Source organism: Panthera pardus, unplaced genomic scaffold (assembly GCF_024362965.1).
Source record: "Panthera pardus isolate Hobbes unplaced genomic scaffold, ASM2436296v1 HiC_scaffold_19, whole genome shotgun sequence".
Classification (NCBI taxonomy): Eukaryota; Metazoa; Chordata; class Mammalia; order Carnivora; family Felidae; genus Panthera; species Panthera pardus.
This window is the reverse complement of record NW_026526754.1, coordinates 13595628-13618504: the sequence shown is the minus strand read 5'-3', so window position 1 is coordinate 13618504 and position 22877 is coordinate 13595628. Positions and strand designations below refer to the sequence as shown.

At 42.9% G+C, this 22877-nt stretch overlaps 1 protein-coding gene and 1 pseudogene across 1 annotated transcript in view; both read left to right on the top strand.

The window, feature by feature from the left end:
* Window positions 1-251: 251 nt before the first annotated feature.
* Window positions 252-22877, top strand: part of RFWD3 (ring finger and WD repeat domain 3) — a 42005-nt gene continuing 19379 nt past the window's right edge. The window contains exons 1-6 of the mRNA XM_019413188.2: window positions 252-382; window positions 5067-5541; window positions 14373-14569; window positions 17865-17935; window positions 19550-19741; window positions 19838-19929. Of these exons, the coding sequence (XP_019268733.2) occupies window positions 5069-5541; window positions 14373-14569; window positions 17865-17935; window positions 19550-19741; window positions 19838-19929 (1025 nt within the window). The 5' untranslated portion in view covers window positions 252-382; window positions 5067-5068. The remainder of the gene's footprint in view (window positions 383-5066; window positions 5542-14372; window positions 14570-17864; window positions 17936-19549; window positions 19742-19837; window positions 19930-22877) is intronic.
* LOC128778181 (40S ribosomal protein S11-like) lies at window positions 9193-12746 on the top strand (annotated as a pseudogene).

Genomic DNA, 22877 nt, shown 5'->3' with positions numbered 1-22877 from the left:
CAAATAAAGAGCGGGGAAACCCTTGTTGGATTCTTCTCTTTGTGGGCTGGGCACAAGGTGACGGACGAAGATTTCTACCAATTGTACAAGGCCCCCTTGCGCGTGGCCTCGCGCAGTCAGTTTACGAAGAACAAGCCAATGAAGAACCAGCCAATGAGAGTGCCGCTTTTTCAGCCCGCGGAGACCAACGGAAGAAGAAGAGAGGGTATTGGCTGCCGTCTAGGAGTGCTGTCCAATAGGAGCAGGCTGCGCCCGCAACTCGGGCGGGCAGCTTGAGCTGCTCAGGAAGTAGCTGCTGCCCTCCAAGTGTGCGAGTTCTTCCGAAGAAACGACCGCCACCGCAGCGATTTTGCAAGCCCTGCAGTGTACCCCCCGGCCTTAGGTAAGGGGAGCACTTGCCTTTACCCAGGCCTTGGGCCCCTGGCTCCAGGATAACTTCCCGGGCTGGATCCCTGGCTGCAGGGCCCGGGGTCGCCCCCACGAGGGGAGCTGCGGGCGGGCACAGAACCTGGCCGCATAGGGAGGTTCGGTTCGGTGGCTCCGGGCGGCCCCAACGGTTGGGGTTGAGGGCCCCGAATCCACGCTTTTTCTGGCTTGATCGGGGAGATGCCGGAGATGGGGGTGAAGGCAGGGAAGGCAGGAGAAGAGTCCGCCGCCGGCCGTTCTCCATCCGGGGTGCCGAGCCCCTAGCTCTTCATGTGCAAATAGAATTGCTTTCCCGCTGGGCGCCCGTTACTTGCGTAACTTTCAAGTTCACGGAGGAACCTGTTCTTTGGTTTTATCCAGCTTTACTTCGCAGCGACACTGTGACGTAAATACTTACAAAAATTTTTTTTGGATGTTTATTTTCGAGAGAGAGAGACAGAAAATGAGCGGGGGAGGGGTAGAGAAAGAGGGAGACACAGAATCCGAAGCGGACTCCGGGCTCTGTGCAGGCACAGAGCCCGTCGGGGGGCTCGAACTCACGAGCCGTGAGATCATGACCCGAGCCGAAGTCGGACGCTCAACCGACTGAGCCACCCAGGCACTCAGTAAATACTATTTACTCAGTAAATAAATAAAAAGTAAATACTTTTAATCCCCGTTTTAGAAATGAACAAGTTGAACAGAGAGGCTAGGAAACCGGCCTAAGGTGCCACACGTAGTACGGGGATTTGAACCAGATAGGCTAGACTGCATGCCTCGGCCCCTTATCCTGTAATTGGCGGCCATCGTCCCACCTGTTACAGACTTATATCTGAGTAACAAAGTTTGGAAAGATGACAAGTGGGAAATTAACGTCTTAAGCGTCCACTTAAACGCCACACATAGAAAATGGCATTTGTATGGCATGCCGAGGTCCAGGACAAGGCAGCTCAAGGCTTGGGGTGGCTTTTTGGCTCTGGTCACTCCTGACATAGACCTGGGCTGGAGGATGTATATTTCCCCGCAGTGGTTGGGAAGCTTTGCTCCAGACTGCCGCTAGGTGTGTGGATAATTCAGTAGGTATTTAGCACCTGCTGTGTACTTGTTGCTACTGTGTATACCGTAATGAATCGGTTGGATTCAGCTGTCTGCTTTGCTGTTCTAATGAAAACTGGTTGCTCTTTAATGAAAACTGACATAAGGTGGGAAGAAACTTCATTTCTAATATTTAATCATACTGATATGTACGGAGAGTAATAAAAAATAAAAACCTGTGCACACACCATCTGGATCTAACAAACCTTTTGCTGTAATTGCATCCTTTTCTTTTTTCTTTTTCTTTTTTAAGAAATAAAAACAAGGTATATATATAGACACACACACACACACACACACATACATACATATATAGAGTTGAAGCCCATGAGAACCTCGGAACTCTCTTCCTGAATTTGATATTTTTCATGCCCAGGTTTGTTTTGTACTACAGTTGTATAAGTCCAGATAGTAGCTTGATTTTTCATGTTTTTCATTATCCTAAAAATGGCATTATAGTGGATTCCTTTATAACCTGTTTTAGTTTCTTCTCCACTTTCTGAGTTCTCTTTCCAGGACTAAAGGTAATGAAATATCCTGGCTTAACATTTTTATTTTATTACTGTCTTTTTTTGACTATCTTTTATTCTACTTTCTGAAAGAGTTCCTCGACTTTTTCCGATCCTTGTATTAAATATTTTATTTTGGCTGTCATCTGTCATTTTTCATTTCCCAGAGCTCTTCCTTGTTTTCTAATGTGTCCTTTTTTCCTCCCTGGCATTCTTTTCTTGTAAGTTTGAGGAGTTTTGTTTTGTTTTGTTTTTGTTTGTATATGTTTTTGGGTTTTGTTTTGTTTTTTACAGTTTCTTGCATTAATTTCCTTTCTTCCCTCCAAGTTTTTTCTGTTTGTCTGCTCTGGTCTCTCCCTCATTTTGGAGGCTTTACTCAAAATGTCAGTTGATCCTTGGCTATTAGTTTCTTTTTAAGGAGAGCCCCTTCCCTCCCCCTTGAGGCTGTTTGGAAGCTTTATATGAGTGGCTGAACTCTGTCAAGCTATCAGGTAGTAGGCTTTTACTGTTAGATAGAGGGACAGAGCCTCACCCATTTTCTTGGGGATTCACAACTGTCAATATTTTTAGGTTGTTTTTTTTTTTTTTTTTTTTTTTTTTTTTCTAGAGAAGAGTCCTCTAATTTCCTGCTTTAGCTTTAGGTAGAGGACGTATATAAACCAGAATATTGTGTCCTGGATTTGTGCAGGGGGAAAAGGTGAGGAGAAGAGTTGGGAGAGTCTCACACTGTTCAGTTTGTAGACTTGCACTTAACTACGTATTTTCACTGCTCTGCTGTCACCCATGCTGGTCTTAAGCCTGTCTGGTACCAGCCTCCAGCTTCCTACGGCAGAGGTGGAGGAGGTGTGTGTTTGGCTGGCTTTTGTTCGTTTGAGACAGGCTTTCAACCAGTCCTGTTCTTCAGCTCCACGTTCAACACTGTCCTCTGTGTTGCCTGGTTTCTGCAGTCCCCTCGGTGGGAGTCCGCTTGCTTCTCTGTAGCACACAGTAACCCCCTCTTTGCAGTCACTTGGGCTTCTTCTTTTCAGCTCTACTAAGTTACCAGTTCTAGCAAAAATTGCATCGTCTCATGCCCTGTTTGAATTTGCTTTGTCTTTGTGATTTATCCTTTATCCTTTCTCTAATGCAGTTGGGGGGAGTTGTCATGTTAATGGGTTTTCAGGAATGCCTAGAAAACGAAAGATACGTGTGCTTCATCCACCATGTGTATTGTATTCCATCTCCTTACTCGGGCCGCTCCAGTGTGGCCTCGGGCCCCCTCGCTGTGCGGAAACTGCTCTTTTCTAGGTTATGTGTCCTCGCTACATTGTTAAATCTCGTGACCATTCTTCCGCGCTAGACACACTTGACCATTCCCTCCTTGAAACATTCTTCCAAGACCAAGACACCATGCTCTACCAGGTTTTCTCCTCCTTCACAGCCTTTGTTCTGGGCTCTTGTCCTGTAACTTATCCTTTTAATGTTAACCCCTCGGTTTTGAATCCTTGGCCCACTTCTCTTCTCTCCCTTTCCTTCTTAGGTAGTTTAATCTATGATTTTAAGTGGCATGTCTATGCTGACTGTTCTTATAGTTCTTATAGACAGTTCTTATATAGTTCTTATAGCTGTCTACCACTTTCCATCTCCACTGCTACCACTCTTGCCCGAGCTTCTGGACCACTAGTTTGCACTCCCACAAGTAGTCTGTAAACAGCTTAGCTTACTTGCAATCTTGCTCCCCCTACAGTCCATTCCTAACATAGAAGAAACTCCTGGGGCGCCCGGGTGACTCTTGACTCTTGATTTCAGCTCAGGTCATGTTCCCAGGGATGTGAGATCAAGCCCCGTGTCGGGCTCCATACTGAACGTAGAGCCTGCTTGATATTCTCTCTCTCTCCCACTCTGCCCTGCTAGTGCATGTGCGCTCTCTCTCTCTCTTTCTCTCTTTCAAATAAAGAAAAAGAAAGAAAGAAAAGAAACTCCTTACCAAAGCTTTCAGTGTTAGTGTTCGGCCTCATCAACCTCATCCCATACTTTCAGTCTTCATTACTGTGTTCACTACATCTGCCTGGTTTCTGTTTTACGAAACCCATGCTCATCAGGGAGCTGTGTACTGATTTCCTTCTGAAACTCTTCTTTGGCTCTTCCTATGGGCAGCTTCTTTTAGTCCTTCATGCCTGGGCTCAATTTTCAGTCTTTCTGAAAGAGCGTCTAAAATGGTACTCCGCGACTCCTCCCAAAACCAAATATCACCATGTATAATTTCCACATTTATTTGATTATTCTTGCGTTTGCTAGAATATAAACTCTGTTACAGAGTTTTATCCTTTACACAGTTTTATCCTGTCATCACCTCTGTGGGGGATCTGACTACTTAACAGGTGCTTAATATTTTTTGAATGGATTAACATAGTGGAATTCGAGACAAGAACCAAATAAGGAAAGGGACATGACAGGCACTGAATAAATATTTGTTAAATGGGCTAACAAATGGCATTAGAGAGGGGAAACAATGACAAGGATGAAGTAAATCAGATTTGCTCAGCCTTTTTTGGAAAAATTAGGTAAATTTCTGTTTTGAGTTAGTATTGAGTTAATTTTGCAAGTGTAAAAATGTCCTTTTTCTGTTTATCCTTTGTAACTTGGTGCTGTGAAAGATGAATATTGCCCACGAAAATCAGATGTAGCGTTCTATGCATTTGTTTTGGTAAATCTCTGTATTCAGGTCATGACAAAGAACTGCAGGAGGTCTGGGAAATTACTTTCAGATACAGTAGTTCAACCCTCTTATTTCCTAGATGTTTCTGCTTTAGAAGATAGTACTGTGATCACATGCCTTCACATTTGTAAAGGGTAAGCCGGAAAGCTAGTTTTATAAGTACTTGTTACGGAGGGAAAAAGTTGATGATGGCCGAACCCTTCTGACCTAAAATAAGTAACTAAAATCTCTTGAAGATTTTCAGTTTTGCCGAGAATGATCTTAAACAGAACATCTAGAAGACTTAGATGTGATTATATCGGCTACCTGGCATGTTTTCTCTCCTTTGCTGATACTTTTTACGAACATTACTTCCCCAGTGATGGCTCATGAAGAAATGGAGTATAGTCTTGAGATGCAGTTAGAGCATCATGCTGCAGAACAGCCCGCCCCTGCCGAAGTGGCCGGCAGCCAGGAGGGACCGTCCCCGCTCCAGCCTCTACCTGCCGAAGTGGCCGCCAGCCACGGGGGGCCGCCCCCGCTCCAGCCTGCTCCGCGGGTGTCTGCTGACCTGACGGAGGAAGTGGAGCGGTTGGGAGAAGATGGTGCGGAGGACGTTCATCCGGGAGCTTCGGAGGAGCGCGGGCAGGGACCCGGTGTTAACCGCCCCGTCCAAGTGGCGTCTCTGGAGTCGATGAACAGCTTCCTCAGCGGGCTGCAGAGGCTCCACGGCATGCTGGAGTTCCTGAGGCCCCCTTCAGACAACAGCGTGGGGCCAGTGAGGGCCAGGAGGACGAGGGGGTCTGCCTCCCGCAGGTCAAGACCCGGAGCGTCTCAGAGGACTGACCGTGCCAGGTAAAAACTCGTGTCCGTCTCGGGATCGGTGCCGCCCTGGGAGTTGCGAACGCCGGTTCTGGCCCTAGTGCGCCGAGGGTTGCCACTGTGACTTTTGGCAAGTCAGGTGGCCTTTCTGGACCCCCGTTTCCTCGGGAGTTAGATGAAAATGAAAGCGCTTGCCTTATTCACTTCACGGAGTGACCGAGAGACTCAGTTACACTGAGGTGCTTTGGAAAGTAGGTGCTGGTTCGTTGGCAGCGGCTTCTGGAGAAGTGGCTCTTCCTCAGATCGCTGGCACGTTGCAGAAGTACTTTTTTAAGTCCTGAGTCCGCACTTCGGCTCCCCAGGATCCGTTGTTCTTTGGCATTCCGTGTAACGGGGTGGTAGACTTTGGAAGACAGGCGGGCTGGATTCAGAGAAGCCTTGTGAAAAGTACGGTGTCAATAAACTTAGAGCTTATCTCGCTAAGTGGGGAAACATTCCACCCCTCCTCACCCGAGAGTGTGTTGCGGAGTTGAAAGTAATTTTCTTTTATAGTTTTTGGGTTGAACTTGCCTCTTGAAGACCTTAGCCGTCAGGTCCTGACAGGGTCGTTATGAAAAGTAACCGGTGTCTATGCCTTGTCTGTTTTTTAACTTCCTCCTTTATTTGAAACCCTTTATTTCACGTAGATTGAATTTAAGATCTTTATTTTATATGTGAGGGAAACTTGGACCCTGAGAAAGTGTTTTGTCAGGGTCTCATAGCCACTGCAGGGACGGAGTTGAGCTGGTATTGGAACCCTGATCTCACTTGTTTTCTAGACAGACAGACAGACAGAGGAAGCTTCGGTCAGATCCGTGTGTTTTCCTTACATTATGGAAATGAAGAGATGATACTAACAAGCAGTAACTAGGCCACCTGTTCACTGTGTTTTACAAATGAGGAAGCTGATGGAATCATTTGTGTTTTGACTGTGGTACCTCTGGAATTGGGATTGCGCCTTCTGATCCTGGATTCGGCATCCTTTTGCCTGGGTTCTGGCGATGACTGTTTGGGGCAAGGGGAGGGTGCTCTATTACAGCTGGTCCAGTCTCTGGAGCCTGGTCTTTTCTGGATGTGACCCATCAGGGTTGATGTGCTTCGTTTTGTGTCGACAAGAGTTTCACACGCATGCTACTGTTATTTAAGGTGCCACTCTGATTGTGAAGGCAGAATAAGATTTCGTATGTTTGTGTCATAGGGGAGGCACCTTGCAGTGCTGTTTGGGGAGCCTTTCAAAGTAAGTGGGCTGAGAGTTGAGAGTGGTGTCCCCAGGAACTGGCTGACTGCCAGGAGGCCTCACAGTATTCCTCAGCCTTGGATGTTCATATACTCACTTGGGGGAGGGGAGTTGGGGGCAGAGCTGATTGCTCTTGGTGGGGTCCACTTACCAACTCACAGGAGAGTGATGCTTATAAACCAGATGCCAATTTACAGAGACAAATGGAAATACCACAGAGACCAAATTCTCTTGCTGGCACCGTTAGCATAATTCTCCTAAGAGGTGTTTATACACAGAAGCTAAACTCTGATCAGAAAATTGCTTCTGTGCTCAGAAACTGGGTTACAGAATCTAGATATTGAAGGATGTTAGTTGAGCTCTTTGACAACTGTATGTTTGTCTGTACAAAGCGAATAAATCTAAGGGGCCAGGGACTATGCAGTTACGTGGAGAGAACATGGATTCTGGAGCCACGTAAATGTGGTATTGAAACTTCTTCCCCCTGAATATTGTGTTGTAAGTAAATGCCTCACTAAATTCACATTAAAATATGAGCTTTTCCAGGACCACTTGCTTATTTTACCTTCTGAATTTCTTTTTATTATTATTTTTTTATACCTTCTGAATTCTTAACGTGAATTTCTCACTATGGTGTTTGGCATTTACTCCCCTGATAGACCGTTTCTGGGCCAGGTGCTGACAGCCTGGGCCGGGGTGAGCAGCTGTGCCTCAGACTCCACCGAGAAGCCAGAGTCGGAGAAAACTGAGTAATGAGGTATTTTTCCCAACAGGCTTCTCAGCCAAGACCACAAACTCCTTTCCCGTTTCTTTGTTTGAGGCTGCTTGATTCTGATTCTGGCTGTCAGCATCATCACTCATTCATCAACTATTTCTGACATTCCACTCTGGGAGAGACTGAACTTTGTCTTGGAGATACATTGTGAGCAGGACAGATCAGGGTACCTGTTTTCATGGAGCTTATGGAATCTGGGACTATAGAGGCTAGGCAAGGGGCAGGAACTAACACTGGTTTTTAATTCAGAGATAATAAGTGCAGGGAAAGAGCATTTCTTGGGTTTCAAGGTTGTACTCCCAAAGACACCCTAGCACTTCCTCATGACGATAGTCCCCTTTCCTGTGTCCCCGTCTGACTTTGGAAATGCCTTTTACTATCTTAATGTTAATGAGTGTTTTTTAATCACTTGATTTTTTTACCAGTTTCTATGCAGAATGCTCAGTGTGCGTGCCCAGTAGCCCCTCAGCCTTACTTTAGTGTGGAGTTCATTTGATTAAAATGTACTTAAGAAATACTGTTCTTATGTGCTGGTCTCATGGTAGCTAAAGCTGCTGTTCACACACAATTCCCAAAAATAAGTTGATAAAGTTGCTTATTAGTATTTTTTAAAAAGGAAACCTGAGTGACATCAGTAAAAATGGCCGGACCTTTGAAACAGTTGGCAAACTTTAGCAGAATCAACTTGCAGGATGCTGGAAATTAAACAGATACTTACACCATTTTCAGGGAGCGAATATTAAAAACCAAACCAAACCAAACAGCTGATGTCAGTAGAACAGTAAGCCTCGTGACATTCCTTGTTCCCAGATCCCTCTTCGGCTTAGTGTAACCATGAAAAGCCACTGCCTGGGATCACGGTGAAAACGTGAGGGAGTAGAATGGAATGGAAGCTCCTTCAGAGCCTCATTCCCAGAGAATTCCCTTTCTTTGTCCTGTTTGGTGGTTTCCTAGAAGATCTCACCTGCAGGGCTCTTCCTGATTTAGCACTTAGGCCCAGTCTAAAAAGCCTAAAAGCCTTTTCCCCAGAGGCTGCCTGAGGCGGTGCGTAACGACTGGGGCAAACTAAACTAACCAAAAAGCTTAAAAGGAAAAGCTAAGGAATGAGATCTTCGTAGGGGTTTTGAAAAGCTCTGACATATTCTTAGAAATCTAGAAGGCCACACATATGCCAAGGGCTGTGTACAACTGTGCCCGCGCCCAGGAAAGACCTAAGAAGGCACTAATTCCTCAACTCTTATTGGCATTGAGGCTCTGCACAAGCAGGAAGAATTGTCACCTGCCTGGCTGATTACTGAAGGGGTGCCCCAGCATACACACACAGTCACACACTCAGCGAAGACCAGGAGACTTTTTGGCTGCTCAAACTCTTGAACCCTGAGATAATGACCTGAGCTGAAATCAAGAGTTGGATGTTCACCAGACTAAGCCACCCAGGTGTCCCAAGATTTTTAAATTTTTGAGTAATTTCTGCACCTAACACGGGGCTTGAATCCACAACCCCAACATCAAGAGTCACACGCTTCACCGACTAGCCAGCCAGGCACCCCTAAACTTTTCTATTAGAATTTGGAATAAACATTTCTATATGAACAAAAAAGACATAGTCATATGGAAAAGAGCAAAGCAGGGGTGCCTCTCAGTCTCAGCCTGTGGCTCTTGATCTCACAGTTGTGAGTTTGAGCCCCATGTTAGGTGTAGAGTTTGCTTAAAAATAAAAGACATCTTAAAGAAAGAAAGAAAACAGCAAAACAGTAGATATAAATCCTGCCTTAAATGCAGTTGTATTAAACACTAATCAAAAGGTACAGATCAGCAGCATTGAGTTGTTTTGTTGTTTTTTTTTTAATCCAACTGTATACTGTCTACAAGACAGTTTAGATTCAAAGATATTAGTAGGTTGAGAGTAAAAGGATGGACCAAAATAACATTATGCAAACAGTAACCATAAGAGAGTAGGAGTTAATGTACTAATATCAGATGAAATAGACCTTAAGACCAAGATTGTTCTAAGAGTCGGGGTGCCTGGGTGACTCAGTCGGTTAAGCGTCCAACCTCAGTTTGGGTCAAGATCTCGAGGTTCGTGCATTCAAGACACGCATTGGACTCTGTGCTCGTGATGTGGAGCCTGCTTGGGATTCTCTCTCTTTCTCCCTTTCTCTCCCGGGCCCTCCCCACCTTGTGCTTATGCTCTTCCCTCTCAAAATGAATAAACTTAAAAAAACATTTTTTTTAAAGATTGTTTTAAGAGTCAAGAATGACATTTTATAATGATAAAAGGCCTAATCCATCTAGAAGATAGAACAATTATAAACCTATATGCCCCTGTAACAGTGCCCCCAATACATGAAGCAAAAACTGTCATCATTGGTGGTAGAAATCTACAATTCACCGGTAATAATAGGAGATGTCAGTACACTTTTGATAATGAGTTTAACAACTAGGCAGAAAGTCAACAAGGAGCCAGAAAACTTGAACAATACTGTAACCCTACTAGATCTAATAGAAAATTCCACCTAATAGCAGAGTATCCCTATTTCTCAAGTGCACACGGAGCATTTTCCAGGACAGATCATATGTTAGGGCATAAAACAAGGCCAATAAATTTAAAGGATTGAAATCATATAAAATATGTTCTCTGACCATAACAGAATGAAACTGGACATCAGTAACAAAGAATTTGGGGCAGTTCACAAGTATGCAGAAATTACACAACTCCTAAATAACCAAGAGTTCAAAGAAGAAATACCAAGAAAAATTAGGAAATACTTTGAGATGAATGAAAAGAAAAACCTAGTATACCAAAACTTTTAGGATGCAGCTAAAGCAGTGCTTAGAAGGAAATGTATAGCTGTTAAATACCGTGCTAAGAAAGGATAAAGTACTCAATAACCTAGCTTAAGGAACTAGAAAAAGAAAAGCAAAATAAAAAATCCAGAATTCAAAGCAAGCAAGCAGAAAGAAGGAAATAATGACCATTAGAGCAGATATGAATGAAATAGATTTCATAGAAATAGAAAACCAAGAGAGAAAACCAGCTAATCCAAAAGTTGGTTTTCTGAAAAATCAACAAAATTGACAAACTTCTAGGTAGACTGACCAAGAGAGAAGACCCAGAGTAATCAGGAGTGAAAGAACATCACTATCACTCTTACAGAAGAAAGCAATTTTATAAGGGAATACTGTGAACATTTTTGTTTTTGTTTTGGGATTTTTTTGGTGTTTTAGAGAGCAGGAGACAGGGGCAAAGGAAGAGAGACAGAATCCCAAGCAGACTCCACACCTGGCACAGAGCCCCATGTGGGGCTCAATCCTGTGACCCTGGGATTGTGACCTGAGCCAAAATCAAGAGTTGGATGCTCCACTGACTGAGCCACCCAAGCACCCCTGTGAACAGTGTTATACCAAGAAATTAGATAATTTAGGTGAAACTGACAAACTTCTAAGAAGACATGTTTATCAGTATTCCTTCAAGAGGGGAAAGAAAATCTGAATAGATGATTAACAAATAAAGGGATTGAATTAGGAATTTAAAAACAAAATTCACACAGAAGAGCCCAGAAGTAAGTGGCTTCCCTGGTGAAGTCTACCAAATGTTTAAAGGTGAAATCAATAGGCAGTTGATGAGGAAGCCCAGACACCCTTTGGACTTTCCTTTTTTCAGACGATTGGGAAGATGGCACACATTCTGACTGAGCATGCCTACCAAAAGCAGCCAATTATCTTTCAAAATAAGAAGAGGGTTCTGCTAGGGGCACCTGGGTGGCTCAGTCAGTTGAGCGTCTGACTTGATTTTGGCTCAGGTCGTGATCTCATGGATTGTGGGATCGAGCACATTGGGCTTTGTGCTGACAATGTGGAGCCTACTTAGGATTCTCTCTCTCTGTCTCTCTGCCCCTCTCCTGCTTGCGCGCGTGCGCGCTCTCTCTCTCTCTCTCTCTCTCTCAAAATAAACATTAAAAAACAAACAAAAAACGAGGGTTTTGTTTGGAGAAACCAGCAAGGAGAAGCTCCTGTGATACTACAAAAACATTGGTCGGGGCTTCCAGATGCCCAAGGAGGCCATTGAGTGCACCTGTACAGGCAAGAAATGCCCCTTTACTCATAAGGTCTCCATCCGAGGGCAGATTCTGTCTGGTCTGGTGACAAAGATAAAGATGAACCATTGTCATCCACTGAGCCTGCTTCCACTACCTCCAAAAATACAACTGCTTTGAAAAACGCCACCAGAGCTTGTCTGTGCACCTGTCCCCCTGCTTCGGGATGTCTAGAGTGGCAACACTGTAACAGTGGGCGAGTGCTAGCCATTGAGCAAGTCTGTGTGCTTCCCTGAGCTCAAAGTCACCAAGGCTGCTGGTACCGAGAAGCAATTCCAAACATTCTGAGACTAAACATCTGCCCATACACCTAAAGAAAATAAAGTTATTTTCCCAGTTAAAAGAAAAAATTAAATAACACCAATACTTAACAAACTTTTCAAAAAAATGGAAGCAGGGGGAACACTTCCTGATTCTTTGAGGTCAGTATTATTCCAATACCAAAAACATATAAAGGCATCACAAGAAAACTATAGACCAATATCGTTTATTGGTAATTTATGAATGTAGATACAACGTTTCTCAACAAAATACTAGCAAACTGAATCCAACAACATATAAAAAAGATGATACACTAAAACCAAACAGGATTTGTTCTAGGAAAGCAAGGCTGATTCAACATATTAAAAAAATAGGGTCCCTGGGTGGCTCAGTCGGTAAAGTGTCCGACTTCAGCTCGGGTCATGATCTCACAGTTTGTGGGTTCAGGCCCCGCGTCGGGGTCTGTGCTGACAGCTCAGAGCCTGGAGCCTGCTTTGAATTCTGTGTCTCCCCCTCTCTTTGCCCCTCCCCTGCTCATGCTCTGTCTCTGTCTGTCAATAATAAATAAACGTTAAAAAAAATAAAAATAAATAGATACTATATTAATACAATAAAGGGGGAAAAACATGAACATCTTAATAGATGAAGAAGCATTTGACAAAACTCTTTAATGATAAAAAGAACAGACTAGCAGTGGAAGGGAACTTCCTCAACCTGATAAAGACCATGAATAAAAAAACCCTCATCTAACTTACTAAAGACTGAAAGCTTTACTCCTAAGGTCAGGAACAAGAATTTGCCAATTCTGTTTGCCGCTGTACTGGAGGTTCTCGCCAGAGCAATTAGACAAAAAAAAAAAAAAGAAAGAAAGAAAGAAATAAAAGGCATTCCAATTAGAAAGGATGAAATCAAACTATAGCTATTCACAGGTGACGTGGTCCTTGTATATATCATGAAGTCATGAAAGAGACCAGACCCAAAACGCTATATATATTATGATTGTACCATATGAAATGCCCAGAATAGGCAAGTCTACAGAGACAGAAATTAAATTGGTGATTGCTAGAGGTTGCAGAAAGGGGAGAAGGAGGAAGGACTGGTTATATGTGTACAGGGTTCCTTTTAGGTATGGCGAAAATGTTTTGGAAGAAGATGGTGATGGTTATGTAACCTGTAGTTATGCTGAAAACCACTGAATTGTTGTACTTTTTTTAAATTCGTATTTTTTATTTTTGAGCAAGAGAGTGCAAGCAGGGAAGGGGCAGAGAGAAAGACAGAGGATTTGAAGCAGGCTCCACACTGACAGCAGAGAGCCCCATGTGGGGCTCAAACCTACAAACTGCAAGATCGTGGCCTGAGCTGAAGTCGGACGCTTAACCGACTGAGCCACCCAGGTGCCCTGAACGGCACACTTTTAAATTGTGAGTCAAAAAGGATTCACAATTGCTACTTCTCATTTCAATTTATTCACATTTCTTTCTTTCTTTTTTTTTTTTTTTACAAAGGTGTATCTTCTGTTGAATTAGATACCAAATAATTATTTTGTTCCATTCTATCATCATTTTTAATAGAACACCCTAGTTTGCCATAAATTGTAGCCGAACTAGAAGAAATCAATTTTTTTCTGAGTGAACAGTCTCCAACAATGTTTCTGGGTAATAATGTATCTTAATGTTACAAAGACAGTTATTAAAACTTAAAAGTAGATTACCTTTCAGTAATACTTTATAATTATCAGCTAGAGGAAGTACAGAACACCTTTCTGATTTTTACTATCGAATGTCATTCTGTGCTGTAAGTAGGGTGTGGTTTGATAGGTGGGTTGTGAACGAAACTACAGCACAGTAATGGGTATGGTTAAAACTCAGCCAGCCAGAATAGGGTTAATTCTGCTCCCTGCTCTTCTCATCTTGAGTTAATTTTTGATATCATGCCGACATTTGATATCATAGCTGGCATTATTTAAACTTAAAAAGAAAAATAATGTTTTAAAATCAGAGGTAAAACCATGATGACTGAAGCAGGACTCCACATTCTACCCCGAAGGACCTTGGTCTGTGTTGTTGCAGGAGCAGAATTCCCTTGAGGCCATTTTTGATCAGCAGAGCCCTTTTTCTTCTTTCCCGCTCTCTTTCAACCCCTAATATCAGGAGACAGATTGCTGAGTTGTGTCCTTTAAAAGATACTGACACACGGCCAAAGGCCAGTAAAGTAGAATTTGGTTTTAGCAAGAGTCAACCTCCAGTGTGGCTAATGTAATAATTGAGTGGAAAAGAGAATATCGGGGCCAGCCAACATCTGCCTAAAACTGCTATTTGTGCTTCAGTGTTCAAAGGCACATTTAACTGCCTGGAGATGGGTTGAAATGACCAGGATTTACTCTCAGATTACTGTGGCTTTTTCTTGTGTTGATGGTCCATGGTACTGTGATTCTGTTGTCTTTTTGCTTACGTAGGTCCAGAGCACCGTTGGATGCTTACTTTCAAGTGAGCCGGACCCAGCCTCATTTGCCAACCACGTCTCATGGTTCAGAGACCAGGAATCCTGTCTCTGAGGACTTGCAGGTCTCCAGTAGTTCTGATTCCGACAGCTCCACAGAGTATGAGGAGGTGGTTGTCCAGGGAGAGGAACCTAGAGCCGTTGTTATAGAAGGTGAGTATGTTGCTCAGTTTTGGATTCACAGGGCTAATACCCAGAAAGCTAGAAAGTCTAGACTTGTGATGTGATACTTTCCCTTTTGCCCCCAGATGTCAGTAGATTCCTGCTTCGTACAGTACAAAGCTTTCACTGGCCATAATTCCATATAGAGGATTTGATCTGACTTGAAATTTAATGTGATCTGTGACCCAGTCAGTTGGTCACTTTGTGATGGCATTTTATAGTCTCTTTCATCTTCTTTGACATCTTATAAGGTAGTAGGTTCTTTATTTAAAGGAAAGCGTTGTAAATTCGGTACCCTGTCTAGTCGGCCAGTTTTTAAGTCCTACTATAATGCCATGTATTATGCAAGTAGAGCTATGTTTAGCAGTAGTGGGCAGAGACCCTGGAGCATATGTCCTACTTACCCTCTGATACCCCAGTTTATGGTCTTTTCCCACTAAAGGGACCCAGGACTTCTTGGAGAAATGGCTTTCCAAGACTGGGATAGGAAATATACAAAATGAGCCTAGGGCGTTTGTGCTAGAAAGCAAGGGAGCCATCTCTCAGAGAGTCATCAGGTCGGTAGGCATAGGAGCAACTTTAAAGGGGCTCCTAAGTGGCCTCAAGATGGGACAGTTTGAGCATCAAAACGAATAATGGGTGTATTCTTGGAGTATGGATTGAGATATAGGTTGAAATACATCAAATCTGTGAAAAATCCTAATTCATAATTATGTGCTTTTTTAAAAGCTCACTTATCAGCATCCTAAGTTACTAGAGCCCTGACGCATTACTCTGAAAACTGGTAAATAAAGGATTACACATTTATCCTGTTTTCCCTGGGTGAACTGTATTCAGGAAAACCAAATATTGGCTGATGAAGGAGGTCTTGTTTGTTTGTTAAGAGTATTTAAGGTTCACAACAAAATTGAGAGGACAGCGTGGAGATTTCCTCACACTCCTGTCCTCACACGTGCACAGCCTCCCTGTTAGCACCGCTCGCCAGAATGGTGCATCTAATCCGTGGCATGTTCACTCCAAGTCCGTGCTTTACCTTAGGGTTCACCTCAGGTTTTCCATTCTGTGGGTTTCGACAAATGTATAATGACATCCCCATCATTACACAGGGTACTCTTACTGCCCTAAAAATTCTCTTTACCTCTTCATTTCTCCCACCTACCCCCAAGGAAGTTCTTTGAAATAGAAAAACTCCAGCTCATATTGAAGCAGAGATGACAGGAAAAAGTCATAATTGTGTGACTCCTCATGGAATTCTGTATCTAGGCAAAGATCAGCAGTGGATCCTAAAACCATTAGGTTGAAAGGTTGATGGGATTCGTTTCAATGGAGGAAGCAAGCTTACACCGCCAGACCATAATGTGCATTTTGATGTGTTGCAATCAGAAATCTCCATAGAGGGGCGCCTGGCTGGCTGAGTCGGCAGAGCAAGCGACTTTCGGTCTCAGGGTTGTAAGTTCAAGCCCATGATGTGTGTAGAGGTTACTTAAAAATAAAATTAAAAAAAAGAAAGAAACATCCATAGCACTTAGGAAATACTGTTACTGCCCCCCAAATCCCCGAGTCTGCTTAAGACTCTAGATATAATGGGGCGCCTGGGTGGCTCAGTCGGTTAGGCGTCCGACTTTGGCTCAGGTCATGATCTCGCGGTACGTGGGTTCGAGCCCCGTGTCGGGCTCTGTGCTGACTGCTCAGAGCCTGGAGCCTGTTTTGGATTCTGTGTCTCCCTCTCTCTCTGACCCCCCCCCCCCCCCCGTTCATGCTCTGTCTCTCTCTGTCTCAAAAATAAATAAACGTTAAAAAAAAAAAAATTAAAAAAAAGACTCTAGATATAATAACCAGGTTGCCCAGTTTGCAGTAAGTAGAAGAACAAGGTAAATAATACCAGAGATGCAACCATTTAAATCTAAAATGTGTTCCATTGGAACATCTAGAAAAAAGATCTAAACATACATGAAGTTTTAGTATATTGGAAAGAGAATATCTCAAATAGTGGGGAAAAGACAGACTTTTAAATTAATATTGTAAAAACTGGATTGCTAACTGGAAAACAAACTGGATTTATTCCTCACACTATAAAATTAAGAAATAAGTGGATCAGAGACCTAGTGTAAAAAAAGAAACCATTCTATTATTAGAGTAATAGATGTGATAAAACCCAGAAGTAGCGAGTACTTTGAAGTCTAGAGGCAGTACAGTAAAATTACAAAAAAAAAAAAAAAAAAAACTTTGGTCGGTGTGGGGGGAGGTGCTGGGTGGCTCAGTCATTTGAGCGTCTGACTTTGGCTCAGGTCATGATTTCACAGTTCGTGGGTTTGAGCCCCATGTCAGGCTCTTGTGCTGACAGCTCACAGCCTGGAGCCTGCTTTCGATTCTGTGTCTCCCTCTCTCTCTGCCCCTCCCCTGCTTGCATTCTGTCTCTGTCTCTGAAAGATGAACAAATGTTAAAAAATTAAAAAAAGAAGAAGCAGCATACAACCAAAGAAGTATTCTTGCTGCCCCTCTTCTTGCCAGAAAACAGAATTGAATCCACTGAAGCCCTTAGATTTAACTGCCAGTTTATAGGAAATATCGGTGATAGAGCAAATAGTTAAGCAATACCACAAGGAAGCAGTCAGTCAAATCTGGGATTAGAGTGTTTCATAAGACAAATGACCAGATATCTTCCAACAAATCAGTGACAGGGAAGGGATAAAAATGAAGAATTGTTAGAGTGAAAAAAACATCACATATGTAACAGTCAAACTCGTTGTGGAGGCCTTGCTTAGATTCTGATAGCAATAAATGTAGTGTAATGAGTAACTTGAAAACAACTGGGAAATTTTGAATATGAACTGGGTATTAGTATTAAGAGATTATTAGTTTTGTTAGGCGTGATAAGGATAGTGTTGATGTAAAAAGAAATCTTTATCAGTTAGTATTACAAAAGTTTTTATAAGTGAAATGACATTTTAGAGTTTGTTGTTAAGCTTTGTAAAAGAAAATAATGGGGCTGGGGGGGGCTTAGTTGGGAAAAGATTGGCAACAAGATCGATTTTTTTTTTTTTAATTGGGTGATGAGTACTTACATGTTATTTATACTGTTCAGTCTAGTTTTATGCATATTTGAAAATATCCAAAATAAGTTAAAAAATAAATTCACTCTTACAACTTAGGAAACTTAAAACAATACTACCAATTAGAAATGGAAAGCTGTGATACGCTAGGCTCTCCTGCTAGACTCTCATTCCTGACTTCTGTCTTCTTTTGTGCGTTACTAATCTTATCATTTCTGGAAATGACTTGGCAGACCAAGTAGGAGGTACCTCAGCAGAACAAGAAGTTACAAGTATCCGTGAAGGAGAGACCCTTCCCAAACAGGTAATATGAGCATCCTTTTAAATGAAGTGGTGATTTGCATTTAAAGAGGCTGCAGGCTAAAGTGGAAAGTTTGCAGACTTTGTAGGTGGGAGGTCAGGGTGTGGGTCCAGTCCACTTACTCATTTATGTGGCTGCTTCCTCATAGGTTTAAAAAAGCAGGGGTAGGGGCACCTGGGTGGCTCAGGCGTTAGACGTCCTACTTGGACGTCATGATCTGAGGTCATGATCTCACAGCTCGTGGTTTCCAGTCCTATGTCGGGCTCTGCGCTGACAGCTCAGAGCCTGGAGACTGCTTTGGATTTATGTCTCCCTCTCTCTCTGCCCCTCCTCCACTCGTGCTCTGTCTCTGTTTCTCTCTCAAAAATAAATAAACATTAAAAAATAAAAAGTAGGGGTAGGTGTGAGGATAACTTGTCCTACCTACCTAACAAGGTTAAGTTTTGATTATACCTTTTATCAGTACATAAAGTTGACTCTCATGAATCACTGCATAGTGTCCCATCTATAAATAAATTTTTGGTCAACTTTTTTGTCACATACACTATAGTTGTTTCTTCTTTCTCTTGCTCTCCCTTCCCTCCCTTCCTTCCTTCCTTCCTTCCTTCCTTCCTTCCTTCCTTCCTTCCTTCCTTCCTTCCCTGGTACAAGTGTGTGCTTTGTACAGTTGTCTTGCAAGTATTTGTGACGAATATATGCTAGGTATATTTCTAGCAGAGAGATTGCTCTGTCAAAGGAAAGATACATGGGAGCTCAGTTGGGAGCATCCAACTCTTGATTTTGGCTCAGGTCATGATCTCATGGCCTGTGGGATTGAGCCCACATCAGGCTCTACGCTGACAGCTGCTTGGGATTCTCTGTCTGCCCATCCCCCGCTCACATGCACATGCTCTCTCCTCTCTGTCTCTCTCAAAATAAATAGACATTTTTTTAAAAAAGGAAAGATACATGTATTTTAGTCTTTATAGATAATGCCATGGACAATTTGTGTCGCTTTCTACCTGTAGCAAAAATATATAAACATGCCCATTTCATTAACCCTCAACATTGCTTGGTGTCATCAGACATCAGCTTATACCATCTAATAAATGAAAAAATGATCTCTTTAATTTGCATTTTTCAGTTATAAATAAACACTTAACGAACCATTTGTATTTTTTGGTAAGCTGTTTATATCCTTTGTTTTTCTGTTTTTGTTTTTAATTTTGATTTACATGAGCCAAGTATAACTGCTTGAGTTGATTATGAATCTAATTTTGAACGTATAACAAACCTGCTATTCCCTGTTGTTGATTATCTGGGTAACTGCCAGGTCTGTTTTGTTCTGTTTTGTATCTTTGTAAACATAGCTCCTTTTCTTCATTTGCATGAAAAAAAATCCAAGAATTTCCTAAGATGAGAGGATGGTAGTATTTTCTTGGCTTGTTATGAAACATTTGGCCAGCTTGCGTTTTAACAAAGAACGGCAAGTGATTCCGAACTGTCGCGGTTTTGCTACAGTGTTTTCAGTTGGGTTTGTATTGTTTTTGTGTGGTTTTGTTGATGTGACAGTCGCACATCCTCTTCAAGACCGATATGCATTCTCTCTAATTTGAATGTATTCTGGTTTCCGTCCAGTCTCCCCAGAAGACCAGTCCTCTTCCATCTTCTGTTCCTATGGATGATGAAGAAGGGGACACTTGCACAATATGTTTGGAACTTTGGACCAATGCTGGGGATCACCGACTCTCAGCGTTACGCTGTGGGCACCTCTTTGGGTATAAGTGCATTTCTAAGTGGCTCAAGGGACAGACACGAAAATGTCCTCAGGTAAGAACCGTACATAAGGACTGTGCATGTGCACAGTCAGCATGTTAGGTCAGGGTTCCTAGACCCACACTAACTTTGTCTTGTTGGGCTCTTTAGTGCAACAAGAAAGCCAAGCACAGTGACATCGTGGTTCTTTATGCCCGAACCCTGAGAGCTCTGGACACTAGTGAACATGAGCAAATGAAAAGGTAGGTGACAAGAATCTGACTACCTGGCAAATCTGAAAAAGGAGGTATGAGTCACACTTAATGTGGTTCTCGGGCTTTACTTGGACCGTACTGGGGATCACTGGCAATCTGTCTCCCATTGTGATTTATAAATACACGTCTGATGTCTTCTGAGGGAGGTCTACATGGTGTGTTCTTGATGTTTTGGAGGGGCGCCTGGGTGGCTCAGTCAGCTAAGCGTCCGACTTCGGCTCAGGTCATGATCTCGCGGTTTGTGGGTTTGAGCCCCGCGTCAGGCTCTGTGCTGACAGTTCAGAACCTGGAGCCTGCTTTGGATTCTGTCTCCCCCTCTCTCTCTCTCTGCCTTCCCCCCTTTGCACTCTCTCTCTCACCCTCTTTTGAAAATTAAATGAATGTTTTTTTAAAATACGGTTTCAGAGCAACAACTAATTCCAACTTCAGCTAGCTCAGTGAGTATAGGCCCCAGGTTCACTGAATGAACCTTCTCAACTATAGGGTAGGGGGAGCTTATCTAAAAATGAAGTCAGTGCACAAGAAAGCAGAGCTAAGCAGTGGAGGAAGACGGATTCCTGACCCTCAATTCAGCCATGCCTAAATTAGTTTCCAGTGGATTTCTCAGTGATAACGTTAGTTTTCAATTTTAGTTGGCCAGCTAAAGTAAAGTTTCTGTCCTGTAATCTAAGGAATATTAACCACTGTTTCATCACATAATATTTTCATTCTGGGAAGACTGACACCTGGATCATGAAAATCTTCCTCGAAACGGGGGAAAGGGGCACCTGGGTGGCTCACTTGAGCCCAGTCTTGGTTTCAGCTCAGGTCATGATCCCAGGGTTGTGGGATCGAGCCCTGCATTGGGCTCCACACTGAACATGGAGCCTACTTAAGATTCGCTCTGTTTTTCCCTCTGCCCTTCTCCCCCGCTCGCTCTCTTAGTCTAAAATAAGGGGGGGGGGGGGGAAGAGAAGGGGAAGGTGAAAGAAGGATGACAGGTGGTAGACCTGCCGCTCATTTCTTCTGTGCCCTGTACCTCTTGTAAGTTTCTGCTTTCAGGGCCTGAGTGCCATGTGCAGATTAGAACAGGTAAATTCAGAAGGAATGGAGTGGCTGTTCCTTCCGCAGGAGCACTTAGCTATCCCCACCAACTTGGAATCAGCTCTGACACTTAAGCCTGTAGTAACGTGACCCAGGGAAGAAGACCATGGTGTCTTAAGCCCTCTCCAAATCAAAAGTCATAGAGAAACCTATAGCCCTCCAGTAATACCTCACACCTGGTGTGGGCGGCAGACCCCAGCAGAGTGAGTCCCTGGAATTTTTGTAGCTTATTCAGATTCTTCCCTAAGGATTACATTTACTGCCTGCCTCTGCTGCTAAATACCTTAGTCAGGAATTCCTCATCTTACTTTTTGTATACAGTTCACGACCACTTGGAACATTCTCCAAGTCTTAATCTCCTCTTCCCTAGAATAGGCTTAATGATACTTTAAACAAAGCAATAACAGAAAAGAGGATCTGGCACACGGCTTAAGTGTTGCCATTTGTTCCGCTGTTTGTTCGTGTCGCTAAGCCCTCCTACAGCAGCACTCTCCATGGAAGTTTCCTAAGTGAAGCTTTGCACGTGTAGTGCAGTACAAGAAAGTATCAGCATTTTGAAAGCCCAAGAACAATTGGTAATAACACTACTTAAAATAAACTTTAAGAACATTAAAAAAATATATATCCCCCCACTGAAAGAGTGTAGGGACTTGGGTTTTCTCACGACACTGCTGGTAAGAATGTACACCAACACAACTCTTTAGAGGCCTTTGGCACTATGCTTTAAAAGCCTTCAAAAGTAAATCTGCAGGCATTTATTCTAAAGACACAATTTGTGAAGAAATGCGTGCAAAGATTTATTTAATGAGACTTTTCATTTAAACATTGTTAATAATCCAGGGGGCCTGGGTGGCTTGGTTTGTTAAGCATCTGACTTCGGCTCAGGTCATGATCTTATCCCTGGATTCGAGCCCCATTTTGGGCTCTGTGCTGACAGCTCAGGGCCTGGAGCCTGCTTCAAATTCTGTGTGTCGCTCTCTCTGCCCCTCCCCCACTCATGTGCTCTGTCTCTCTCTTTCCCCCTCAAAAAGAAACTTAAAAAAAAAAAAAATGTAAGCATTGTTAATAATCCAAACTGAGAGAATTAACTGATTGAGTAAACTCTGGCATATTCATGTGATAGAATTCTACACATTTATTTAAACTGATGTTAAAGTACACATAATATTTTGTCATGTGAAAGTACATTATGGTGATTATATTTTTGCAAAGTGAAAAATACTACAGGTAGTCACTGAGTAGTGGAATTACAGGTGATTTTCATTTTCTTCCTTATTTTTTCGTATTTGGTCCAACAAATACTTAGCATTTTTACATGGTAGCTGTGTGGAGAGGCCAATTTTGTTTAAAAAGCTTAGTTTGTAGGTGTCGCAGTTAATATGATTGTATTTAAAACTTTGCGGGGCACCTGGGTGGCTCAGTCGGTTGAGCGTCCGACTTCAGCTCAGGTCATGATCTCACGGTCTGTGAGTTTGAGCCCCGCATAGGATCTGTGCTGACAGCTCAGAGCGTGGAGCCTGCTTCGGATTCTGTGTCTCCCTCTGTCTCTGCCCCTCCCCTGCTCATGCTCTGTCTCTCTCTGTCTCAAAAATAAATTAAAAAAAAAAAACCAAAAACATTTAAAAAAAAAAACTTTGCTGATTACTCAGAAAACTCCCAACAAACCAGCGTCCAGGACCAGTTGGCTTTACAGGTGAAGTCTACCAAAGTTTAAAGAAAAGTTAATAACTATTCTTCTAACTTTTCCAAAAAATAGAAGAGGAAGGAAAACTTCCAAATTCATTCTATGAGGCAAGTGCCTCCCTAATACCAAAACCAGATAAAGACACCACACAAAAAAAAGAGAACTAAAA